The 23,814-nt window shown below is 39.2% G+C and overlaps 1 protein-coding gene across 2 annotated transcripts; it reads right to left on the bottom strand.

Annotated features, from left to right (window-relative positions):
* Positions 1-3,302: 3,302 nt before the first annotated feature.
* On the bottom strand, positions 3,303-23,580 carry TRMT1L (tRNA methyltransferase 1L). Of its 2 annotated transcripts, none has more exons than XM_075710558.1 (16): positions 23,454-23,580; positions 20,363-20,515; positions 18,981-19,091; positions 17,009-17,122; positions 15,849-15,913; positions 15,162-15,291; positions 13,188-13,311; positions 12,217-12,296; positions 10,891-11,137; positions 9,666-9,878; positions 8,137-8,327; positions 6,681-6,759; positions 5,746-5,912; positions 5,014-5,073; positions 4,471-4,597; positions 3,303-4,353 (listed from the first exon to the last, which is right to left on the bottom strand). In XM_075710558.1, exons 1-16 carry the CDS (start codon positions 23,578-23,580, stop codon positions 4,038-4,040), a joined length of 2,304 nt encoding a protein of 767 aa, XP_075566673.1. In that variant the 3' UTR covers positions 3,303-4,037. The 2 variants fall into 2 exon arrangements, with proteins under 2 accessions (XP_075566673.1, XP_075566674.1); XM_075710559.1 differs by having other exon boundaries at positions 19,029-19,091.
* Positions 23,581-23,814: the final 234 nt, after the last annotated feature.

Raw genomic sequence — 23,814 nt, 5'->3', positions numbered from 1 at the left:
TACTGGAAAGACTTGTTTTTTTGTGACATGAAACAGAAGTTTTCAGGTCCCAAAACACAGAGGGGGCAGTTTTTAAGGAAATGTGTTATTCATGACTTTCTGGTGAAATGTTGCATTGTATAGACTAGTAGTGCATGTCCACTAAATATAATCTGGGGGGTGGGGGAAGCGGTGATTTTAAATGCTTTAAAATTTACGGGGAAACTTCTAGATTAGTTGCAGCATACCTTCGAATTGTGATAGCTAAGGTAATGTCCAGTCCCTTAAGCAAGAGAGGTGTTTGTGAAGCTGAGCAGTCTGTCTAGGAGCTGTCTGTCACTTTGTCCCCAGTTCTTTAAAAAGCGTGGGAGAATGTGAAGCTTTTATTTTCATGTTGTAGTGAATTTGCTGAATATTTATGTTCTTTAAATATTATATATATAAAATGTAGTTGTTTGATTAAACCATTGATTGCACTGTGACTCTTTAGTGCTATAAACTATTTTATTTTCAAAATGACTTTACTCTTCCACCTTTTAAAGCCATGTTGTTTTTTAAGTACATAATGTGTGTTGGGTACGGGTAAGGCTAATAACTCTAATATCCAACTAAAGTCACACTGAAATTCGCAAATTGACAATAAAAGCAAAAATGTTACCAACAACCTATTGGAAATTCCAGTGCTGCTTCCTCTTATAATTCATAGAAAACCCCTTTGAATAGTTTGCGTTTGGTTGGTTGGTAGTGCTGCGATGTTTGTGGTTGTCCAGAGGGAACGGTGAGTAGGTGCAGCTGACCTCCACTGGTGTTGATCCAAGTGGAGTCTGGCCCTGAGCACTGTTACAGTCCATTGAAACCAACTGAACTCCTGCATGTGTTACATGCCTTGAATGAGAAACAGAGGCACGTAGAAGATAGCAGCTCTTCCAGTGACCTGTCAGAGGTGCTACTGTTCTAATTGGATCCTATAGCCTGAGAAATGGGACGAAGGATTTTCACAGCACTTGGGTTAAACCCAGCAACTTTGGTTGCATTTAATTGTATATTAAGCAACTTCAACAGAAAACAGTGTAGGATAACTGTAAAGAATCACTTGAGTTGAAGTACGTTATTAAAAAAAAGTGATGTTCTGTTCCTTTCTTTGTTTTATCTCTACAGTTATTACAACTTCTAACCAAAAGGATGCACCTTCGGTGAACACAAGCATTCCCTCCTAGAGTAGGGTTTCTTGAGATGTACTGAACTTAAGCTCTTCTTGCTGAAGGAGGTTCCTTTCTGGCTGTACTCCTGCTGCTTGCTGTGCTGACACTGATTTTCAGAGCCTTCTTTGAACAGCTTTAACTCCCTTAAAGCTTCCCTCAATTACAGCTAAACAGAAAACACCCAGAGAGCTCATGTGCCCATGGGCAGCTACTCTCTGCTGTATGTAGTGGGTAGGTGGACACGTACCTCAGCTAAAAAATATTAGAGGTGCCACTGTACTACCTGTACTGGTAACTAGATCATATCCTAAACCTTACTTTTCCATCATCCTCTGGTGTTTGTCCTCCAGCACACCAATCAGCTGATAATCTAATACTGATTTCAGTATCCTAATGGTTCCAGCAGTTAGTTAAATCAGTTCTGATTTTCTGTTCAGCACAAGCCACTTGCAGTAACACCTTGATATGATAAAGATTTGTTGCATGTTGAAGGTCTGTCATTAGTGATAGTGGCAAAGTACTACACCAGGGATCAGCTCAGGCCTGGTGTTACAACATCGGCCGGCTCTAAGAATTTAAAGAGACTCAGCAGTAACCTGCATTATTCTAATTCATTTACTATTATATTTACTACTGTAATAGCCAGCTGTGGCAATATGGATTACCCAAGTTGATCAAAACTGCTTTGGGTCGTGCTGTTGTGCGCAGAGCGCTCTGCACTGCTGTGCCACTGGTGACTTGTTTTGAGACACAGCCAAGCAGACTGCTGTGTTCCCCAAACCCTGTTTCCATACAGGACAATGTACTAGTCATACGTTCTAAGAGAAGCAAGAAATAACAAGGAGAAGCCGCCAAACAATAGCCTTGAGCCAACACTAATTTTCTGTTAACTCATTATTGCAGGACTGACCCTACCTGATGAACTGAGACAACTATTGAACAGAAAGAATTCTCGCAGGCCTGAGTTACAAACACCCCTTCTGCTGGTCACTTACAAGAGGCAAAACTCCTTGTCCCAGATTATAGTGGCTGCTGCCCATCTGACAGAGGAAAAAAGCCCAAACTGTATATGGACAAGTCTAAACTTCACTTTCTCTGCCCCTCCTTGTGCACAGCTCCAACCACCAAGGAATAGTTGCTTTGACTTGTAAAAGATGCACAATACCTTCCGTTACTTAGGAGGAGCTGTAAAAGTAATCAAAAATAATTTCCCACAACAGGCTTCAGTTAAACTTTCTTTTTAGCCTACTTTATTGTAATTGGAACACTCTCTTTTGCTCCAGTTAACCGACTTAGTATGACTGATTCTATCCTGCTTACGTTAACACTGAAGTCAACAGTGTGTTATCTGCAAGCAAAGCCTTCCAGCAGTCTCTCCACTTAAAAAACCTCCCCAAAAACCTTAGTTCAGAACAACTAGGGAACACTAACTTTTCTTTCTCCTTGCATTTATCTTTCCAACTTGATCCCAATTTATCTTTGGAAAGGAAATTTTTGAAGGAAACTTAGTTTATTGCTGTATCTCTGTTGAAGTGCAATCTGTTATCCTTTTGGTGTGGTGGTTTGTTTCATGGTTTGGTTTTTTTTTTTTTTAAATTAGGACAGAATGAAAATAACTCATTACCAAAGCAGTCCTGAATTTAGAATGGTATAAGAGGCAGTAACTTAATTCTGGCTTGATGGGAGCTTAGGAAGTTTTGCATAATCAGGAGTGTATCAGTCATATTACTCTTGGTTAGCGCTCAATGAGAGAAGCAATACTCTTACTGTGAAGTTTCAGAGATGGATAAGTAAGAATAATAACCTCTTATATTCTACTCTTAGATCAAGCTAACACTAGGGGCCAGGTTGAACACCAAACCTGGGAAAAACTGGAACAACTAGTTCAATTGTGATTGTTGTTCCCAGTTCAAGTGACACGTATGGAGGTATCTGAACAAAGTTTGGGGGAAAGAAAGGACAAAGTCAAGCTTATTTGGCTGGAATGCTGCCATATATTTAAGGAAACCAGAACTGACCACCAACACACAGTATCTTTGCTCATTCACAGAAGAGGTCTTTTTAAACAGCTGAGATGATTGTATCGACAAATTCATAGCAAAACTTCACCCAGAACTTCAACTCGTAGTGCCTTGTCACTGTACCTTTTTGCAGTATACAGCCAAATGTAATCTCTGAACAAACTACCTAGGGTGACTAACACAATTCACTAAAGTTTGGTTATAAACTGAAGTTTCAGTAACAGTCTTGGAACCCTTCCTTTTTGTTCTCACTTGTGTTAGGTCCTTGCTTGTAGGCAGAACTATGAAAACAGAACTGAATGCCAAATTACATGTGCAGTCTGGAGTTAGAAGTGCACCAAGTCCGGACTTTCTGGCTTGCTTAAACTCAGATCACATTTTATCCTGTGATATTTTATCATCTTAATATGACCTCCCTCTGAACTGTAACCAGTCAGGTTTTAGGAATGATTCATTTTAGGAATATTCTCTTTCATATTAACCTCATGTTCAGAAATGCTTAAGACTTTTGGCCCCATCCACCCTTCTGGATTCTGTGCTAGCAATAAGGCTTTAACAGAAACTCAGGAGCGGCCACAATGCCTCAGTGTGAAAGTGGATGTGAGTGTAAGAGCAAGTAACTGTCTCAGAGACCTTCTCACAGTAACAGTACCTTGACCACACACGCTGTGATCAGGGGTTAAGTTCTGCTACATAATTCTAAAACATCTTTTCAAATTAAAATAGCAGGCAACTCAAATTTTCAAAATCCTGTTTGGTAAGAAGTGCTGGCTTACTTTAACAGGGTGTGCTTGGAAGCCTGTAATAACCTGATCTATGAACAAAATGATTTACATTAATCAGCTGCACAGTGAGTAGGGTAGTCTTTTTTGAACATGGCGGCAGCGACTCCAGATTTATCATCTTCCAGGAACTCAGCATCTTCTGCCTTGCCGTCTGCAGCAGCTGGAACCTGTTCTCCTGCCTGGACATCTTCAGCTAGATGGACAGGGCCTTCTGCCTGTCCCCCCGTGTACGTGGGAGTGCTGTACTTCATAAGAATAGTCTTAAATTGTGCCAAGGGCGCATTCGTGCGAACTCCCATTGGATCAAAGTGGGTTCTGCTTACTCTGTATCCAGCTTCAGAGAGATAGTTCAAGAACTTATTTAACCTGAAAAAAAAAACCCAAAACCCTATTTAAAAAGGAGTTAATGCTAATAAGGCTGATTCAATACAAGTTATGTATCAGTTGTCAGAGTAATATAAGACTGGAACTTAAAAACCTTACTTTGGCATGTTCATTCCTTTAATACTGTGTCTGTGGATATTGTAGTAAAATGCAGGGTGCTCAGCACTGTTCTCAGATTTTTGTCGCTTGGCTGCATTTCGAATCACTTCATCACTTTTTCTTTTTCCTGGACCACAAAAAATGCCAGTGAAACCAGTGAATGTTCAGTGAGACCACAAAAAAATGCCAGTGAAGCCAAAGACAGTACATACAAAACAAAGCCACATAGAAACTACACCTTTGTGTCTGCTTTTATAAGCTAGTATTTTGCAGAGTTAAAATCTACCCTGAATTTTATTAACATGCCATTTCATTAATAGAAAGTGAAGTCAAGAAGGCTTCATGGAGTATTTAGCATTCTGCCTTTACCAGTGAATATGATTCTGGATTAAGGTAAAGTAAAATTGGTATTCAGTGGGAAAATAAATCCTGAGTACCAGTATTGTTAAATACAAAAAATCTGAACACTAGGTTGGCTTAGCCATCACTTAAACTATAGTTCAATTTGAAACTGCTACAGCTACACCAAAATGATCTCCTTACCATGTACCAAGTAGGATTCTGCAGAAGTATTTGGTGTTTTAATATATACGCCACACTCTTCTAGAATACAATTAAAAGTCAAAATTAATTCTACTGTAAGACAGTAAAATGGCAAAATGCCTTGGTTAAACAGAAAGAAATAATACCACATTCTGGCCTAAAAAAGGAAGTGTAGTAAGAAACATACATATGGGTAACTTTTACTTAGTAACTTGAATTTAGAGGGGATATTCAAAATACAATTTCATTTAATATTAGAGCAGCATTCCCGTACAGAAAGCCATTTCTTTTGGCATACTGATTTGCAATCCCTGCGAAGTATGCAGAGCATGACAGCTAGAGTCCTCTCTCCCTAAGAGTACATGCTTTCAGGCTGGGATCGGGATACACCAGAGAACTAGGAGACACTTAGTATTTCCACCTCCTTCAGGGAACATGTTGGATTTCATGGCAGTCAACCTGCCTGCATCATGTTTATTTGGTTTACAACCTGTCATTCTGATTAAAGATGTCTAAATCCAGCACCCTGCCTCTGACAGACCCTACTCTTTTTGCAGCACCAAAGACCATCTGACAAGAGCTGACAAGTCCCACACTGCATTCAAAGCAACAAACATTTTCTTGACCTTTTCATGTGTACACTGCTGTTAGTAATAAGTTATCAAAGAGCAGTACCTCTCTAAATCACCACACAGCCAGTCCTTTTTGTGAACAGTCTGCCATTTTTCTTACCTTGTTTGTTCTCATCATAAGGACTATGGGTAGAAAAATGTTTTAAAGTTGTGCACTCAGCTTCACAAACTAATGTCTTCAGAAGTGGCTGAGCTTCATCCAAACCATACTGGACAGCCTCAAACAGCATTCTTCTGAGGAATCCAGTGTTAAAGAGGGCTCCTGACCTACAAAATACAAGACAAGTGAAAAGTTAACACTTCTTAATGAAAACAAAAAGGTTTCTCTAAAAAAATCTCTCACCCATATTACATTACACTGAAGTGCTGCATCAGGCTGCGTTTTTAACTTAGCGATATTTAATTGCCGTTTCAAATGATAGTAACATTGGTCTCATGTTAAAAATCAGGATCTCAACAATGGTAATTTTATTTCCACCACTGACTTGCTTTACTATGTTGAGAAAGTAATTCAACCCCCAGAAGAAAGGTACTGTCAATTTTCAACCATTTTTAATACTGCTTTGAAATGGTTGAAAGACTTAACAAAAGGATTTATCCTTGTTTCTCACAAGAGAAAATTCTAAGTATTAATTATCAAGCAGTGTATTATTTACTACTGTCAGTACATGTACAGATTTACTAAATAAAAACTACACAAGTATCAAGTAATAAACTGTTGCTTAACATTTGGCAACTAGATGAACACATAGCCAGGTTCTCCTGTGCAGGATGTATTACATAATTTGCACTGAATGTGAAATTTAAAGCAAATTTCATATCATTTATTAACTGGTTTGAACTCTATGAACAAAAGCAAAAACCGAATTCAAATCAATTAAACGTTTCCTGGATTCCTCCTGATCGCTATACGGCCTTTTGTAGTGCTAAAATATCCAGCAGGCTTGTATTTTTATTATATGACTGAACAGCTGACCTCCAGAGGTCTTTCCAACCTAAATTATTCTCTGATTCTGTCTTGTGTTCTGTACTTACCAGAGAGGACCAAGAACTACTGCTGTCTTCCCAGGCATACTGCCATGACAATCACAAGGGAGCTGCTGATAAGGGTTTTCTACAGCAGAAAAAGAGGATTTAAGTTGTTTTGAAATAGTCAGCAATGCCTACTTTACTGGAGGGAGATAACACAGATATGAAGTAGTAGCTTACTTCCATGGAGGTATTTGGAAGGGCAAGCAACAGAACTGTGACACTGTTCTCACTTCTGCCAAGCAGTGCTTATGAGAATTTAGTGATTGATGACTTGATCTTTAATCACGGTTAAAACATTGAAGGAAAAAAAAAAAAACCCCAAACTAAAAAGCCACATAATTCCTATGTTTCTTGACAGACTTCAAGTAACGAGGAAATTGTTAGCCTTCCTACACTTACATAAGTGGCTGTCCAGGTTAACAGTAAGTAACAAAAAGATTTCAGACATCAGCCAATTATATCTACAAAATACAGCCCACCTACAAGTTCTCTAAGCCAGAAGTCAGCTCGCTTGCAAGTAAGTAAACAATTAATTTACTAATTAAGATCTCTACCATAATATTTTACGTATCGGTTACTTATTTCTGTTTTTAAAACTTTATCTAAGTTTTTAAAATCTTTTTAAACAAGCTCATTGCATGCTCCTGAACCTGACTTTGAGCAGGGCACACAAAGACACCACCAGTTAGTAGTTAGATATCCAAGAACCTGTAACTTTGAAAAAAGGTTTTTCCTTTTATATTCATTCAAACTACCATCTGGCTAGTAGCTACCTCTGTCTCCTACCTCTACTAACCCGTGTATAGAGACAGCCCATGAACAGTTGTTTTTTAAGCTAGAGGCTGCCTTCATTTACTACCAAGTGTTAGATGAATTACAGGAATGTTGCATACCTTTCCTACCACACCTGCTGAGGTACTTCCATCAGGCATTTACACATACTGCCCAAGGCCAAGCAGAATACACCCTCCTCTGAGGGGAAAGTGATACTGTTTAGTCCACTACATTTTAAGGTAACTGAAACGAGCAGTAGAAAAGCAATCTGACACTGAAATCTATCAAGCTGCCACTGTATGGAGGAACCGAATGGTAGCAAAAACTGTCCCACTCTTCATGCCCTTCACTGAAAGGATAGATCCATGGGCATATCAGGCATCCTGGCAGCTTCAGCAGCTATAGCTAGTTGGAGTATGTCCTGTCTAGAAACAAATCCAGTACATTTACAGCAAAATCCATGCAGACAACTAATCTAACCCACTACCATAAAGCATGGTACCTTCTCCACCACATACAATGAGGTGGAGATACCCTCTCCACCTCATAAAATACACTCATTGTTACATTAAAGGAAATTATTACTTTACTAAACGGATGTAAATATAAACAAGGCCTAAACAAACACCAAATGGAGATACAGGAATCGGACCTTCTAGAAAGTACAAAGGAAAAATCCATTTACCTTCTACCATATTACCCTCTTTCTGAAAAATTCTCTCTTCACACCACTGGCAATGGATGAGGTCTCTTATTTTCTTTGCTGAATCATCTGCAGGAGACGGTCCCCTTAAAACTCTGACCACTACTAGAACAAAATGTTCTAGAGCTACTGCGAGTAAAACTTCAATGCCTTTGTTACAGCGAGCTGCAGCTCTATGAAGGAAAAACAAGCACAAAACCACATTGCACTGAAATCAGCAGACTAAGATTGCCACGGACACCTAAGCCTGCTGAAAGATTCTTGAGTTCATCCACTTTCTAGAAAGAGATACTAAAGATCTGAGAAAGTGATCAGGAAAAAGTTGTTTCTTAAGTGCCTAGTTTTGCCTACTTCCTGTAAGGCTAAGTGAATCTTGTTTTACTTCTTTTTATCACATCTAGAAATACTGGTCTGCCATCTGCATCATCTTTCCATCCAAATACCCACCTATTGCCAGGATAGTGTAACAAAAATATAAACGTACTAAATGAAAACTCCAGAAAGCAGAAATGTAGAGGGACACACATGATGGTAAATCATCGAATGTTAATTAAATCAGGACTGCGGGAAGGCAAGTCAGCAGTTCCTGAATAGATAAGCATTGAGAAGGAAGGAGAAATCTTTAAGGGAGTTGGAGCATGTAACCTGAAACACAATTAAAACTTTGCTTGAGCAGCATATCTGTATCAGAATATTCTGCAGGGAACAACTTCACATATGCAGGAAGACAGAGAAGTAAAATCTAAACATACTCAGGTCAGTATTTTTGCTCTGGCGTTCTGAAGACCTCTGCATACTTTATTTCATCCCCCTGTCTTTCCTAAGCAGTTGTCCCATCCTCTTGCCCGTATCTTTTTTTCCCCAATTAGGCACCAGGTTTTATCTTCATTTATTTACCAGACTGAATTTACTGAGAATGCCTACATGCAAATGACTAATTTCACAAGTTAGTAATTACATACACCTTTTAAACCTCAAACACAAGGATCTGAAGTGAACATCAGTTTCCACTGAAGTAAGTCTAACTGTAATAGAATCATAGAATCATAGAATGCTTTGGGTTGGAAGGGACCTTGAGAGATCATCGAGCCCAACCCCCCTTAGCTCAAAGCCATTCAGGCAGCTTAATTAATATTTACAAAGTCCTGTGCAGCACTAAAATGACAAAATTGACAGAGAAATAAGACAGTTTGCAGATAGGCAAGTCCAGGTATTACTTTTTCTATTACTATCCCTCCCTACCACCAAAAAGCTCCCCACCATCCCAAACCCCTACCCTATTTATGCATTTTTCACCTTGCCTAGTCTTTTAGTTTAAAACTTACATTATCCCATCTCAGCACACATAAAATATGAAACATTAATTTTGTATCAAGAAGCCTGGCTTTTAGAATTAAGGAATTCTGGAAACTGAACACGTACAACATACAGCAGCAGTCTTAAGTTTTGTATCGCTAATACTTTTCTAGTAAGTTTCTACCAGAATTTAGGCAACTTTGTTTCAGCAGTACCTTGTCACAGCAGCAATTACTATTCTGGCTGCCAGTTCCTTGTAGTACTCTGTTCTGACAATATTACATCCATAATGACGCAGGGCAACGTGTTGAGCCTTTGCATATAGAGAACTGATGTCTGTGGATGTCAATGACACGATTCCAAGATTTCTCACATTTCTGAAGGCGGAATCCAGATAATTCACAGAAGTTCCAAAGGGGTCCAAATGGCTGAAAAGAAAGGAAGTCCCTGAGTATCTACAGATGCTCAAGAGTTTAGCTTTAATCTCAGGAAAACACTATTTTATAAGCTTCACCTATGGTCATATTTAAAACAAAATGAGAAAATAGGACTAAAATTTACAGCACACCTCTCATGAATTACTGTGGAATACTTAAGTGTCAAATTGCAAAAGCCAGGGCAGCGCTGTGCTGGGGAAAAAAAACCCCATCAACACAAAGCCAGCAAGTTTGGTTTTGGTTTTGTTTTTTTTTTTTTCATCTTGACCCACCGACTAATTCAAGTTACAAGAAAATTGGCCTGATGCTTACCTTTATCCTTAAAACAAAAGGAAACTTCTAAAAGCAAAAGTATCTTCAAATGTATGCATTCTAGTTTATGTACTAGATAATTAGACTAATTTTCAGCCTGAATACCTGATGCTTGATTAGCTTAGATCTGGATGTTAATCAATTAAAAAAAAAAAAAAAAAAAACAACAAACCAACACTCACTTATTTTGATGTCTGTATAGGTTTTGAATATATGCATCTACAAACCCAAGTTGAAAGAATTAGCCTACTTCAATTGAAAATGAATATGCTGCAAAATGGATTAAAACAAGAGATGCAATAAATATGCAAAGAAAAATATGCAAAGGTATGAATTTTTAACTAACTAAAAGTTTTATGAAAAAACAAAGGAAGAGATTAATCATTTCTCTTTATCAAACAATGAAGTTATACCAAAACCAGCATGGCTTAATATTTTCATACATGTTTACAATCCATTCTGGATGTCAGAAGGTCTTAACGTTCTTCCAGCGATTTCTAAAACATTTAAGATTAAAGTTCTGTTCCCACACTATTTCTGGGACAATAGAGTTACATTTAAAATACCAAGTGATCTGACTGTTGGTTGCTTCTTTCATTCCAACTTCCCTAAATAATCACACACTGGGAGATCGGGTAGGGTGTGTCATTATCAAACCAGAAAATTATTAACAGAAACATTCAACACTTACATAAAATCAAATGATCTCAAATGCATTATAACATTGGCATCCATTTTTGTCACCTCAATGGTGTCAGTATTTTCTCCTCCATCTCCCATAGCTTCATCATTGTCGTCTTCCTTAGTGTTCAGTTTCACCTTCATTTTGTTTAAATGGCAGTTTTCCTGAATCATTGTCACAGAATTTTCATTACAATCATTAATCGTAACTTTCACAGAACTTCTCAGATGCTTTGCCCATTGCAATCCCATTATACCTAAGGAAAGACAGAATTGTAACTCCATGACAGAATAAGGAGTTGGTTTCTGGGTCACTGACCTCACTAAGAAAAAAAATCATCCTTTTAAATGCTTATAATACAGAACTGTGTGTGTGATGCAAATTTTGTCATGTTCCTGCAAAAATGTATTGGTGACTTTCTGCCCCAGCACAGAGCGAAAACGGGGTATGTAAAGGGACAGTCTATTTCTCACTTTCTTATATTAGAATTGGCGCTACAGACTGAAGACCTGTGTTTTTTGCAGCAAGCCGGACCCACAATCTGCAGGAAAGCCCCTTGGGTTGTTTAACACTCCAGTGTAGCAGACAGAATCCTGTGCAGACCACATTAAAACACAAACATGAGAGTAGGTACTGTGAAGATTTTTAGTCTGCCTCCAAATGTTTATTGCTGACTTTCGTAGTGAAATCCATGATTACATGGTAGAAGTGCAGGACAGGATGCACTTCTGAAGTCTGGCCTAGTTCAGAATGGTGATAAATTCATTTATCAAGAATTTTTATGCAAAATGCTGAGCAGTTACTGCTGTTCTCAACTATGACCTTAAGTTTACAGTAGCTGACTGATGAGGCAGCAGTCCAGATCTCTTCAGATTTTTATTCCAGATGGTTAATAGACAGTGATATAACTACTTTACATTTAGTTCATGTTCAGAATTTTTTGTAATCAATTAAGAGATGATTCTGATAAAGAAGCCTGGATTCATCAACATTAAACCACAAGTTGATTTTACAGCCAAATTCCACAGCCACAGGGTCAAAAGAGATCTGTGACCTTGGACACAAGTTTAGGAAGATGCCATTTCATGGACATTAAGGCAACCGATTTTAAGGCGACCACTAAGCTTTGATTTAATATTATTCAGTCTTTTTAAAAGGCCTAATACCAGGTTCTTGAAGGTTGGTTTTTTGTATGGAAGCTAATGACTGCCTGCCTAAGGAAGAAAATTACTGTGTACCTCACATTATTTCTGAATATGCGATTTCAGGTACTACTGATTTCTGCAGCTTTGTACTATTGGATATTAGCCAAGAGATTAAAGAAATTGACTTTACCAGTGGCACCAAAAGCATCCAAACATTCAATCGGTTTACGTTCTTCAGCTAGAACAGCTAGAGCGCAGAATATCAATTGCCTTGAAAATAAAAAAGAATGGTCCCAGTAAGTAAGTTGAGAAAATATTTTTCCTTCCTTTTCCTTAAATATTTATTTCCCTTGAACATAATCCTACAACATTTAAGCTAAACTCTACCTTTGACATGGAAGAATTGTAAATAAAAAACCTCAACTACCCTTAAAAGTTTAATTCTACAGCAGAATATTCATAAGGTAAGATCCTGAATCAACTTACTAGTTACTCTAACACTGGAAAAAGTGGCTAGCATTCAAAAGTAAATAGCATTTTTCTTACTTTCCCAGCTTTCCCTGGAAGCTCAAATATTAACAGCACTGAGAACATGAGGGGTCAGCACAGGCTGAAGCCCAGTCCCATGCATTGGTGTCAATGCTCACACCTTTCAGCTGTGGTACAGATGCCATTTATTACTCTCCTTAAAAAAAGACAATGTTTCTTCCTTCATCTTTTTTAATGCAAATAATGAGAAGACACTTCAAGAGAACCTGAGTCCCAAGAGAAAAAGGCCTGTAAATTATAGGTATGCTGCTGTTCAGTTAGAGGAGAGAGAGCAGTGACTATCCACAGTATCTTGTGGAGATTCATGGAAAAACATCTTAAGTGTACACAATGAACTTAGTTTTCAAGTGTGCTCCTTTCAAATCCTGTTCTTCTCCATAAACTACTCATTACAGAATAATACTTGATTGCTTCAGAAATGACAATATTTCCCATATAGTGTTCTTGGGTTTAAATATTATTTGTCAAGAAGAGTTTTCTGATGGAAAACTACTTCTCCTGCACTCTGGAAAAAAAAAAAATTCACAGGGTTTGCTTTTCAAAACACATGAGTATCTTTCACTACAAACTCACCACCCCTCTGGTGCATCCTCTCACTCCCTGTTCTCTTACCTGTTGAGTTTCATTTTAGGATTAAAATAGGAATCGGTTTTCTGAGGTGTGGAGTAGTTGGGAAGGACCTGCACATCTGTGGCTGACTCCTTCAGCACTTCACGAGAAGACTTGGGAGCAGGAACTAAAAGAAAGTAATTGTGGGGGAAGGAAAGAGTTAGTGAGAATTGAAATTAACATTAGCACATTTGATAAATTAAATTGAAAATTTGCTCCCATATAGCAAGAAGTCTGGATTATGCAGTAATCCAACTGGCACACATGGATCAGTTAACTAGTATGTGGGGGGCAAAAAGCAGGCAACTCTTTCTCTTCTAGTCCCATGAGTGGCAGACAAGGATCAAGCTCTACCACAATTTTCTTCCCATAAAACACCAGATTCGTTTCTCAGCCGGGCTCCTATATATCCACTCAAATTTAAGAAAGCAAGCCCCTGAGCCTAAGGCTTAGCACATCTGTTTTGCATGTTCAAACATAATACTTCGCTAATTAATTGAAACCCTATTAACATAGTCCTGAATGTATATCAATGAACTGCAAAAACCCCTCAAAATCCTTGATCTAATCTCTGTAAGTTATCAAACAGCTTCATGAAATGTGTATAGACAGCACAAGCATAGGGGCAATTTCAGCACTTAAGCTGTGCATAGAATAGTCTGGGGCAAAACAAGCTTTCTGATTTGACAGCTGTAAACACATGTTGTCATTCCTCTGAGCAATTTATCCCCAGTGTAACAGTAGCAAAATTTACGCAGGAACAATCAGGAAAAAATTGTTAGCTCTCAACTAGATACCTTTCAGCGCTCAGCCTGCCTATCTCTCAGTGCCTTCAAATACACAGATTACGTATCTGTGAGCTGCTCTACCATGTGCTCCACATTCATAGCCCCCAAATGTTGCTGAAGCACCTCCAAAGCATGAAATATGACCTCTGAATTTCTCCTCTCTCCATCAGAAAAAATAACCACATGCATTTTCTTAAAGATGATAAATGGGCCATTCTTTACTAACAGCTCTGAAGGGAACCATACAGAGATTAATATATTTCACAACACAAACTCTGTTTAAGTTAAAGGTATGGAATGTGTACTATTATCACTTCTTAGACATGCAAACTGATCCCCAGAAACTAAACTGCTACTCCTAAGCTGCATATTGGCAACAGAAAGAAGTGTGACCCTCATAGCTCCCAGTCTCATCTTTATTATATTATATTTAGATAAAATCCATACGTCTACACAGAGACAGAGAAGAAAAATCAGACCAATTTTCAACAGTAACAGTCTGGGCTGTAGCAAAAAAGCCTGAATTTTACACACTAGCTAATTAATAATGTGCTTTTTACTTGACAGCTGTAGAGAACAGACAACTTGCAAAAATAAAGATTAGGCATTCCAATTAATTAAAATGCTTCCAATCTAGTTTATACAAGTTTAGAAGCAAAAGTCTAATTCTGGAGAAAGACAGGATTGCCATTTACCAAAGAACTATGGACAGCTGTCATGACTCTCCAGGACTGAAAAAAAAGTCATCTTGTTTTGTGAATCCATGCTGATGCAGTTTGGATAAAAAGCAAAGGATTTTTTATATTGCAGAGATTTACTCAAGACTGATTTACAAACACACATAGCCAAGTACATAGGCATTAAATTCTCTATACAGATTTTGTTTCATGGATTCCATGTCCTCCATTCTTTCAGAGACAGAAGCCTACATTTACAGCATTAAACTAATTGTGAATGGAGTATTATTTATCAGTAAGAACAGAGTAGGCGGTCAATGAAGAGACTAAACCACAACACAGCTACACCTCTGAGGTTAAAAAAAAGTTCTGAAATACTAAGGGCAGATTTCTCATTAGTAAAGCTAAATCTGTTTCAGAATTCTTCTCATGTCTCTCACCCACATATCATAGTTATTCTGTGTGCTAGGCAGTATAAAAAGATTGAATGTTTTACAGAAGTAAGAACCTACCTGTAATAAACCTTGATTCAGTTTCTCCTTTGTTCACATGACGATTAATATGACCTATCATATCAGTTCGTCGCATGATAGTTGCTGAACAAATGATACAATGGTAATGGGCTCCCATCTTTGAACATGTCTGTAAAACATATTATGTGTAGTTTCAGAATACATAAACATGGTTAAAGTAGAACTATACCTGAACACAGGCATATGAAGAAGTCACCTGTCTGCTACCTCTAGTACATACAAAGTGTTTTGAATCTACAGCCACAGAGCCTGTAAATAATCATACCCACAGAGCCAGCACAGCACAGCTATCCTGCCACAGCACCACAACCGACTAAACTCTGCCAATACTCCATATACTCAGCACACAGGGAAGGAACTGAGAAGCATCCATTGCCTGGCCTAATGAACCCTTCATCTCTTCCACACAAAGCTGCTGTTTACTCCAAACTGTGACAGTGTTTTACATGCTCTAGGCAGCTACCCACCAAAACAAGAGTGCTACAACTACATTCAACTACTCAAAAGTTGTATCAGATACTTATATTCTGGACCAAAAGCTTTTGGTATCGCACACTGGATAGCAAGACATATTTTCAGACTAAGTAGATCGCAGAAGTTCCCTTAAATCACCCATTTCTCCCACTTCGTAGGGTAACAAATATTTCTGTGATTCAGCATTTTTACCTGGTCTCCAACGAGGTTTGGTTTTACTGGACGACAAGGTAAGTGGCAGATGCACATTCTGTACCCTAGAGAACAAATTCTTGTCACATCACAGTGCAGTAAGTAAGCAGAATGCATATTGTCCTATACCACAAACTCTGATTCAAAACGCTCTTTATTTTTAGGGCATGGTCTCATTTAAGATTCCCAAATATTGCCACAAGACAGCAACAAGAGAACACTACCAAATATATGATAAACTCACCTTCTGCACAGAGAAATTTAGCAGCTAATTATGCATTATAAATTTTTAAAATCTGAAGAAATTACATACAGACAATTCATTTTATTAAGTCTGTTAGCATCCTACAAAGCTACAGCGAGTCTTCAGGCTATACGGTATATAACTTTCAAAAGTACTTGTGAGTATTTTACAGAAGTATTGCTACCTGGCTGAAGACTTGTGTGGATACTCCTATAAAACATATGTTCCACGGTTTAAGTAAGAAAAAAAAAAACCAACAAAAAAGACATTTGCTAGTGCACACAAAACCAGAACTCCAGTCAGATCATCTTTAATTTAACTTTAATCTTGTCCATCTTCTGATTAGTATTTGATTTCCCCGCAAACTCATACACCTAGTTCTTTAAAAACACATACTGCTTTCTTTTCCTTCTTAAACTTCCTGTAGGGATTTTAATGCATCTTACAAGCAGATCACAGACTTTGTTAAAAACCAGATAAGGCTACTAAATACTGATACTAAAGAAATACTTTAAGTATTTATCTGAAACCATGGAATATTTATGATGCATCAAAAATGACTGCGCGCGCGTGTGTCTGATTATTAACAATATAACCAAAACTTTTATTAAAGTAATTTTCATTATATACATATTTTAAATTTTATAGTAATTTTCATGACATCCCAAGCAATTCTCAATTTTTTTTTAAAGTGAGAAAATGCACAGCTGTAACTGTTTTGGCATGTAGAAGAATACAGAGCTATTTTACATTTTACGCCTAGGTCAAAATTCATGATGTCAAAATATGGTTCTAGTTCAGAGCTGGTAACAAAATGCTTAAGTCAAGAGGAATTTAAAAAGATGGAACACAGAACAATGTCCTACATGTCCACAATTTCTTCCAGTATTTACTACTCAAATATGATTGCCAATACCTTCAAATTGAACAGAAACTTTCCAGTGCAAATTCTGAAGGTGACGATGGAGTTTATGACTATAGCAAGCTTTGAACTTCTCCTCAGGACACAATGGGCAAGGCTTCTTTTCATCTGAGAACACAAATAAACAAAACGCATGAGAAACATATGAAAAGCAGCTATGTTAACAGAGATGCATGTTAAAAGAATGAAGGTACTATCAATGGGAGTTAAAGATGAATTCCCCAGGGTATATTCTACTTCAGGCATACATAATTTGAAGTTTGTGGACTGCCTCTTTCTACTCTACTGAATATAGACAAGAACCACTATTACTTTAAAGATCATTCACTGCTACAACCTTCAGTTTTTGTTTTCTAGTATTTTTTACTCCGGCAACATGAGGCTAATGCAACTTCTAAAGAGTATTGCAGAATAACAGAATTTTATAGATCAATTCTAGGGACTTGCAATGTTTCAAGAAAAACCCAACAGAAGAAGTTAAAACAAGAATCTCTCTTTCCTCCTCCTGAAGCTTTTAGATAAAACAAGCACCTGGTATCTTCTTAAGGTGAAAAAAAAGATAATGTACTCTACGTTAAAATAATTTTTATTCTTGGTAATCCTGCGTAAGGGACAAAAAAAGCAAAGGCAGGATTATCTGACATCAAAGGTGTTGAAGCACTTGAAGTAACTAACCTAAATAAAAACTAGCTATTGGGAGACATATGTTATAGAGCTGTACACAGGAATTGTGTATCAGAGCACGCATGCACCTGCTGCTGGGTCTTAAGACTGTTGAATGTCTAACAACCTCTCATGCAGGATTTAGCAGAAAAGTTTCTATGTGTTAGAACAGTAGAGGATGAATACTGAAACATGCCACACAACATGGGCATCTATAATAATAATTATTATCTTAGGCTTGCACAACAGTAAAATTCCTTTTTTATGATTTTTTATGAGTGGATTACTATGCCCATGCAGAGCCCCATGCCACTGAAGCCAACAGAGGCAGCCTACAGCTCACCAAATAAATCACCAGCATTCTCTAATGTTGATTGGCCTCTTACAGACTTATGACATGAGGTGATGGTGATAAATACAAGTCAGTCCATTAACACAAATGGCAGAAGAATGCTACATCCATGGCAAAAGACAAAAAATTACTACTGAGAATAGGCAAGGGAATAATGAGTTTCTTATCACTACCAGGCACTTACATATAACTCGGCTCAGCAAGAGCTACAAGTACCAGATTTATGAGATACTTAGATCTGTCTCCTCATTAAAAATGGAACAAACTCTCTATAGAAGTTTTTGGCATATTTGTTAGTAAAATTCCAAAACAGAATACATTCTTTTAAACTGATATTTAAACACTACAAAGACAACTAGCTTCCCTGTTATCATGGCACCTGATAATGAGACTGGCACCTGATAATGGCACATAAAAACGAGACTAAGCTGCTGATGTATAGCTAGACTTAATATTTTGCTGATCCATGCACACTGCCAACATTACAAATGCTACAATGCAGAGGAAAAAGATGGAAAGGAATCATTAAGGCCTTAAATTTACTGAAGGAAGCACAACATGGGCTCAAGCTGCGCCAGGGGAGGTTTAGGTTGGAAATTAGGAAAAATTTATTTACGGACAGGGTGGTCAAGAATTGGAACAGGCTGCCCAGAGAGGCAGTGGAGTCCCCATCCCTGGAAGTGTTCAAAAAACGGGTAGATGTGGCACTTCGGGACATGATTTAGTCTAGTCTACCCTTGATTGGTTTAGTGTGGACTTGGTAGTGTAGGTTAATGCTTGGACTGGATGATCTTGAAGGTCTTTTCCAACCTAAACGATTCTATGATTCTATGAACATTCGATAAGCAAGGGAACAAATCATAAAGCTATTTTGTATGAAACCCCTAGTCTTCAAGCATTATAAATATATGTAGTGTGTTAAAAATAAAAACTAAGAAAAAATGTAAATACCTGTAACATGAAGATCTGTGTTCTGGGATACTGCCACGGTAAACTCACCTTCTTTCAGGTCAGCTAGTTTCTCTAGATCAGCAAGATGTCTTTGAATTGAAATATGTTTCTCTAAAAAGCAGAAATATTTAGAAGTTAAACATTCCCAGTTGAAAAATTGGTTTTAGTTTACTGCTATTTTTCTAGGCGTCATTTGAAATCTAACATTATTAGAAAATGACTGTGGTACCAATTGGAATACTTGTTTGTATCCTTTAACTTCTGTGGCAGAAGGAATGACTGCAAAATTAATCCCTAGAATGGTTCTTTAATAAGATCCACACATTTCTACTTGCTTTTTAATGCTGACACACATCAAATTTCTCAAATTGGAAAGACCTTCATTTGAAAAAACACACTGAAAAGATCAAGTCACATTGCATTTACTCCTGATTTTACTGCTCGGCATCGTTACTGAATGCGAATCATGCACAAAGCAGTATAAAAATATCCTATCAACTGTCTGGCAAAATTAAAATCAGCTAGAAGTGGACCAATTGTAAGTAACAATTATTCACTGTATATCCAGGATACATCAAATTCTACCGCTTTCTTTTTTTCCCCTTAGGAGACTGTTTAACCTTTAAATTTACCTCCTAATTTTTCAACTTATCAGCAAATGGGAACAGTGGAGAATTTGCTAAAAACAAGAGAATTAGCTTATCCAATAAATCAGCTTTACTGGGTTCAGCACACAGAACATCCCAGTTCACAGTAATACTGATTCTGTAGCAATTTTAAACCTTTATGACTTTTTTACAAGATTAGTCTTCAGGTTTTCTTACATGAAACAAAGATGACAATTGATCAACGTGCTCAAGATAGAGAGGTGAGTTTTAAAGCTAGGGTTAAAAGCAATTCGTAGCTTTTAATTTCTGCACTTCAACTTAATTTCTGCACTGCACTTGAACTTAATTTCTGCAACTTCAAAAGGACTTAAAAGGCTGAGTGCCTGGGCAATAAAATGACAAAAAATAGTCAAGTGGTGGACTTGGGGAAAAATAGATTTTCTCTGTTGTCTGTGGTGCTTTTAGCATCAGAGCCTGATGTAGACCATACCTCATCTAGCCTTGACTCCTCTTCTGTCACTGTGTATGGGCGAATCTCTGCAGTGATTGCTAGAAACGTTAGTAAGGGGAAAATGGCATCTCATTTGAAAGAGAGTTCCAATGCCTTAGGAAAGTATTTTATTCAGATGCATGGGAAAAAGTATCCATACTTATCGGATGTATGGAAAATGAGATTTCACACATTCCCTTTACCTTTTTTCTCCACTATTTCTACCTTTTCTCCTCCTTTCCTCAAGCACACAACACAAATATTCTTAAAGTTTATTAGCAAACCTCTTGGATAATCAGATGATACATCCAAAATGTTGCTATCTGATTCCCTTGTGGATTCTTCCTCTGTTCCTTTTTCTTCAGTTTCCAATTCTGACTCAGTAACTTTCACATCCAGGTTGTTGCTTGTTACTTTTCCAGAGACAACCACACCATCTTAACAAAACCAACCAAACAAAAAGTCAGTAAAAGTGTTGCTGGTATAACTGAATTATACAACTATGTTCATTTGTTTCCAATAATTTGGTGCTTCTAACAGGCAAAAATGACTGCAAGTGTGAAGGAGAAAAAGAAAATAAATATATAAACAGTTATGTTGGAGAATAATACAAGATTAATTATCGTTCATCCTTGGAAACCACTGTGAAATAATGCCATCCTGGACAGACAAAACTTCATCCATCTGCATCATCGGATGTTTAAAGTTAACAACTTTATTTACATGTTATTTTCTGGCAAAATGCAGTGCTAGCAAGACAAAGCAGGCAGGGAGGTGATCCAAATACTCATAACGACACACCAGCAGCTAAGAAAATTTGAAAACAGAAGTTTAGAACTGTTTATGACTAGTTGAACAATCTGAAGAAAGGAGGGGAGTAAGGAAGGAATTTTTCTATCATCAGGAGCCATGACGATCATTATGTGCTGGTGCCATCAGCATTTGCAAATGAATGACTTCTCTGGGGTAGAGCAGAGATGGGCCTACTGAAGAACTTCAAAAGGACTTAAAAGGCTGAGTGCCTGGGCAATAAAATGACAAAAAATAGTCAAGTGGTTGACTTGGGGAAAAAAAATAATTTTGATTTCACATATGAATGCATGGATGGACTTTGAGCTGAACATCACCAGTCAGGACTACCACCTGGGAATTTTAAAATACAGTTTTGATGAAAGGATGAAAGGAAGAGGTATAAAGCCTCAGAAGCAGTGGGATCCTCTCCCCACCAGCTGACAGTAGAAATACTAGGAAAGGATGCAGAAAGCCTGGCTCAGCCTGCATGTTGAACGGTACTGCCCCTGATCCCCCAAGCTTCAAAGAGACATGGTAGCACTAGGAAAGTTTCAAAAAAGGGTGACAAGAAATAACAAAGCTATGGCATCACTTCTCAGCTATTGAGAAGCAACAAAGCAGGCTATGGCTTTTCAGCCTTGATATGACAGATGTCTATAAAATCATGAGATGCAGAGAGAGCACAAAAGTCAACCACTCACTGTCTATTCCAACACGAAAACTGGGATGCACCAAATGGAGGTATCAGCTGGAAATTCAGAGCAGAATGTTCTCTACATGACCTACTGTTAACACTGCAGACCACCCTGCCACAGGCTGCTGCGGATGCTGCAAGTCTATGAGTGCCAAAGTGAGAATTTTATGGAAGAGAAACCCACTATGGGATTTTAAATACGAAAACACGACCTTTGGCTCAAGAAAATAGGGAGTAACAAACTGGTTTGTGTTTGAAGGTATTTCTGGAGGATGCATTAATGTATGGTTGCTCTGTTCCGCTAGTCTTTCCGAGCCATCTACTCCTGGCCACTACTGAAGACAAAATAAGGGCTGGAAGTATCTTACAGCAGTTCCTCGGATTCCCCTAGGGGTTTTTTGTTTGTTTGCTTTTAAACACTGCAGTTGGATACAAATCTTTGCTATTATAAAAAAACAGAAAGAGGAAATGGAAGCAATACCTGAAGACAGGGGTTAAAGAAATTGTTTAGACAGAAGCAGAGTAGAATTATTCTATCTACTTTAAAATATATCAAGACTAGCATTGCTATTCAGAGAGCATTGCTGTATTTCTCACGGTTCTCTTTTTAAGCTGATAACTCACCTGAGACAGACTTGTATTTCCTGCCTACTTCTCAATTAAAAAGTTGCAAGATGCCTGGTGATAGTTTCTACAGGCTTTCTTAACAGAAAGACAGAAAGAAAATGAAGAAGTAAAAGGATTTTTGGTAAGAAATCCATAAGAAGACCGATGATGGATTATGACTACATGTGCTGTGAGAAAAACTGATTAAGACCTACAAAAATGCATAGTGAGAGCATAGCAGTGACCGAAGTCCACCAGAGTTGGACTGTCTACATCTGCAGAGCAAATGTATAGATTAAAATGGTTAAAAAAGAGAGTATGCACATATGTACATATAGTTTATAGACACATCTGCATGAAGAGAAATAAACTTTCACACTAAATGATTAAGAAAAGCAGGCTGCTACCGAAGCAAGAGTATAGGATTTTTAAACCGCCCATCAGGAATCGCTGATTATGCACAAACATAATAATGCTTCAAGAAGCCTAAATAATACTTTTTTTTTTTTTTTTAATTAGAAGAGTCAGTTCGCTTCAACTGTAAGACTGCAGTAGCAAATGACTGGCATCAATGCCACATTTGGCGTGGCTGGAAAACTGGCACAACCAGTTTAAACACATTTGGCGGAGAACACTGAGGAGAGAACTACGGGGCAGAGACGGCATGGCACACATCGCATCCCCGTCCCACCTCCAACAGGCCCTCGTCTGGAACGGGACCACGCTTTGAAATAACAAAAGATCATCACCACCACCACCACCACCACCACCACCAAAATCTCGTTAGATTTAAAGGGAGGACAGGGCGACACAAGCCCTGGTTTCCGTGTTTTAAAGCTCCCCGAGCACGGCGGGAGGCGCCGCGGCCACCGCCAAGGCTCAGCCCCCGGCCCGGGCCGCCGCGGGGAGCACGTGGCCCCACCGCCTGCCCCGCACCGGCCCCATTCTACACAAAGTCGGTAAAAAGGGGAAAACCGGGCTTCGTTCACCTCGCAGGGGTTTTATGGCGCAGGTGGAGGGAGAAAGGAGACGGCACGAAGGCGGCTCCAGGCGCCCAGCTGTAAATTCAAACCCCCACGGGGTTCCTTCAAGGCGCTTCTCCCTCCCGCGCCTCCGCATGGCGCCCGCCCGCCCCCAGCACCTCCCGGGCACGGCGGGGCCCCGCAGACCCGGGAAGAGGAGCAGCGGCCGGGCGCCGCGCCGCTCCCCTCAGAGAGGGACGGAGGGCCCGGGTCCCGCCACACCGCCCGCCCGCTCACGGCCCCCCCACGCCCGGCCCTCACTGAGCGCTGCGGTCTCGCCGCCGCCGCCGCCTTCGGGGTTCTCCTCAGCACCGTCCTCCCGCCCCGGCTGCCTCCGCTCAGGAGACAGCCGCACCAGCGAGGCCTCTGCAGCCTCCTCCGCTGCCATCTTCTCCGGAGACAGCCCGGCGGCGGGCGAAGGGAGGCGAGTCGAGGCAGGGGGACGCGCCGCCGTACCCACACGCCCCTTGCCTGGGAGGGAGGCGGGCGGGGAAGCAGGGCGGTGGCGGCCGGGCACGTAGGGCGGGAGAGGAGGCGGGCCCGCGTCGCCTACATTTCCCAGAGCGCCTCGGGGTGAGGGCCGCCTCGCCGGCAGGACTCCAGCTCCCGGGGGGCCCGGGCC

Source organism: Pelecanus crispus, chromosome 5 (genome assembly GCF_030463565.1).
Source record: "Pelecanus crispus isolate bPelCri1 chromosome 5, bPelCri1.pri, whole genome shotgun sequence".
Taxonomy (NCBI): Eukaryota; Metazoa; Chordata; class Aves; order Pelecaniformes; family Pelecanidae; genus Pelecanus; species Pelecanus crispus.
This window is presented reverse-complemented; position numbering and strand designations above follow the sequence as displayed.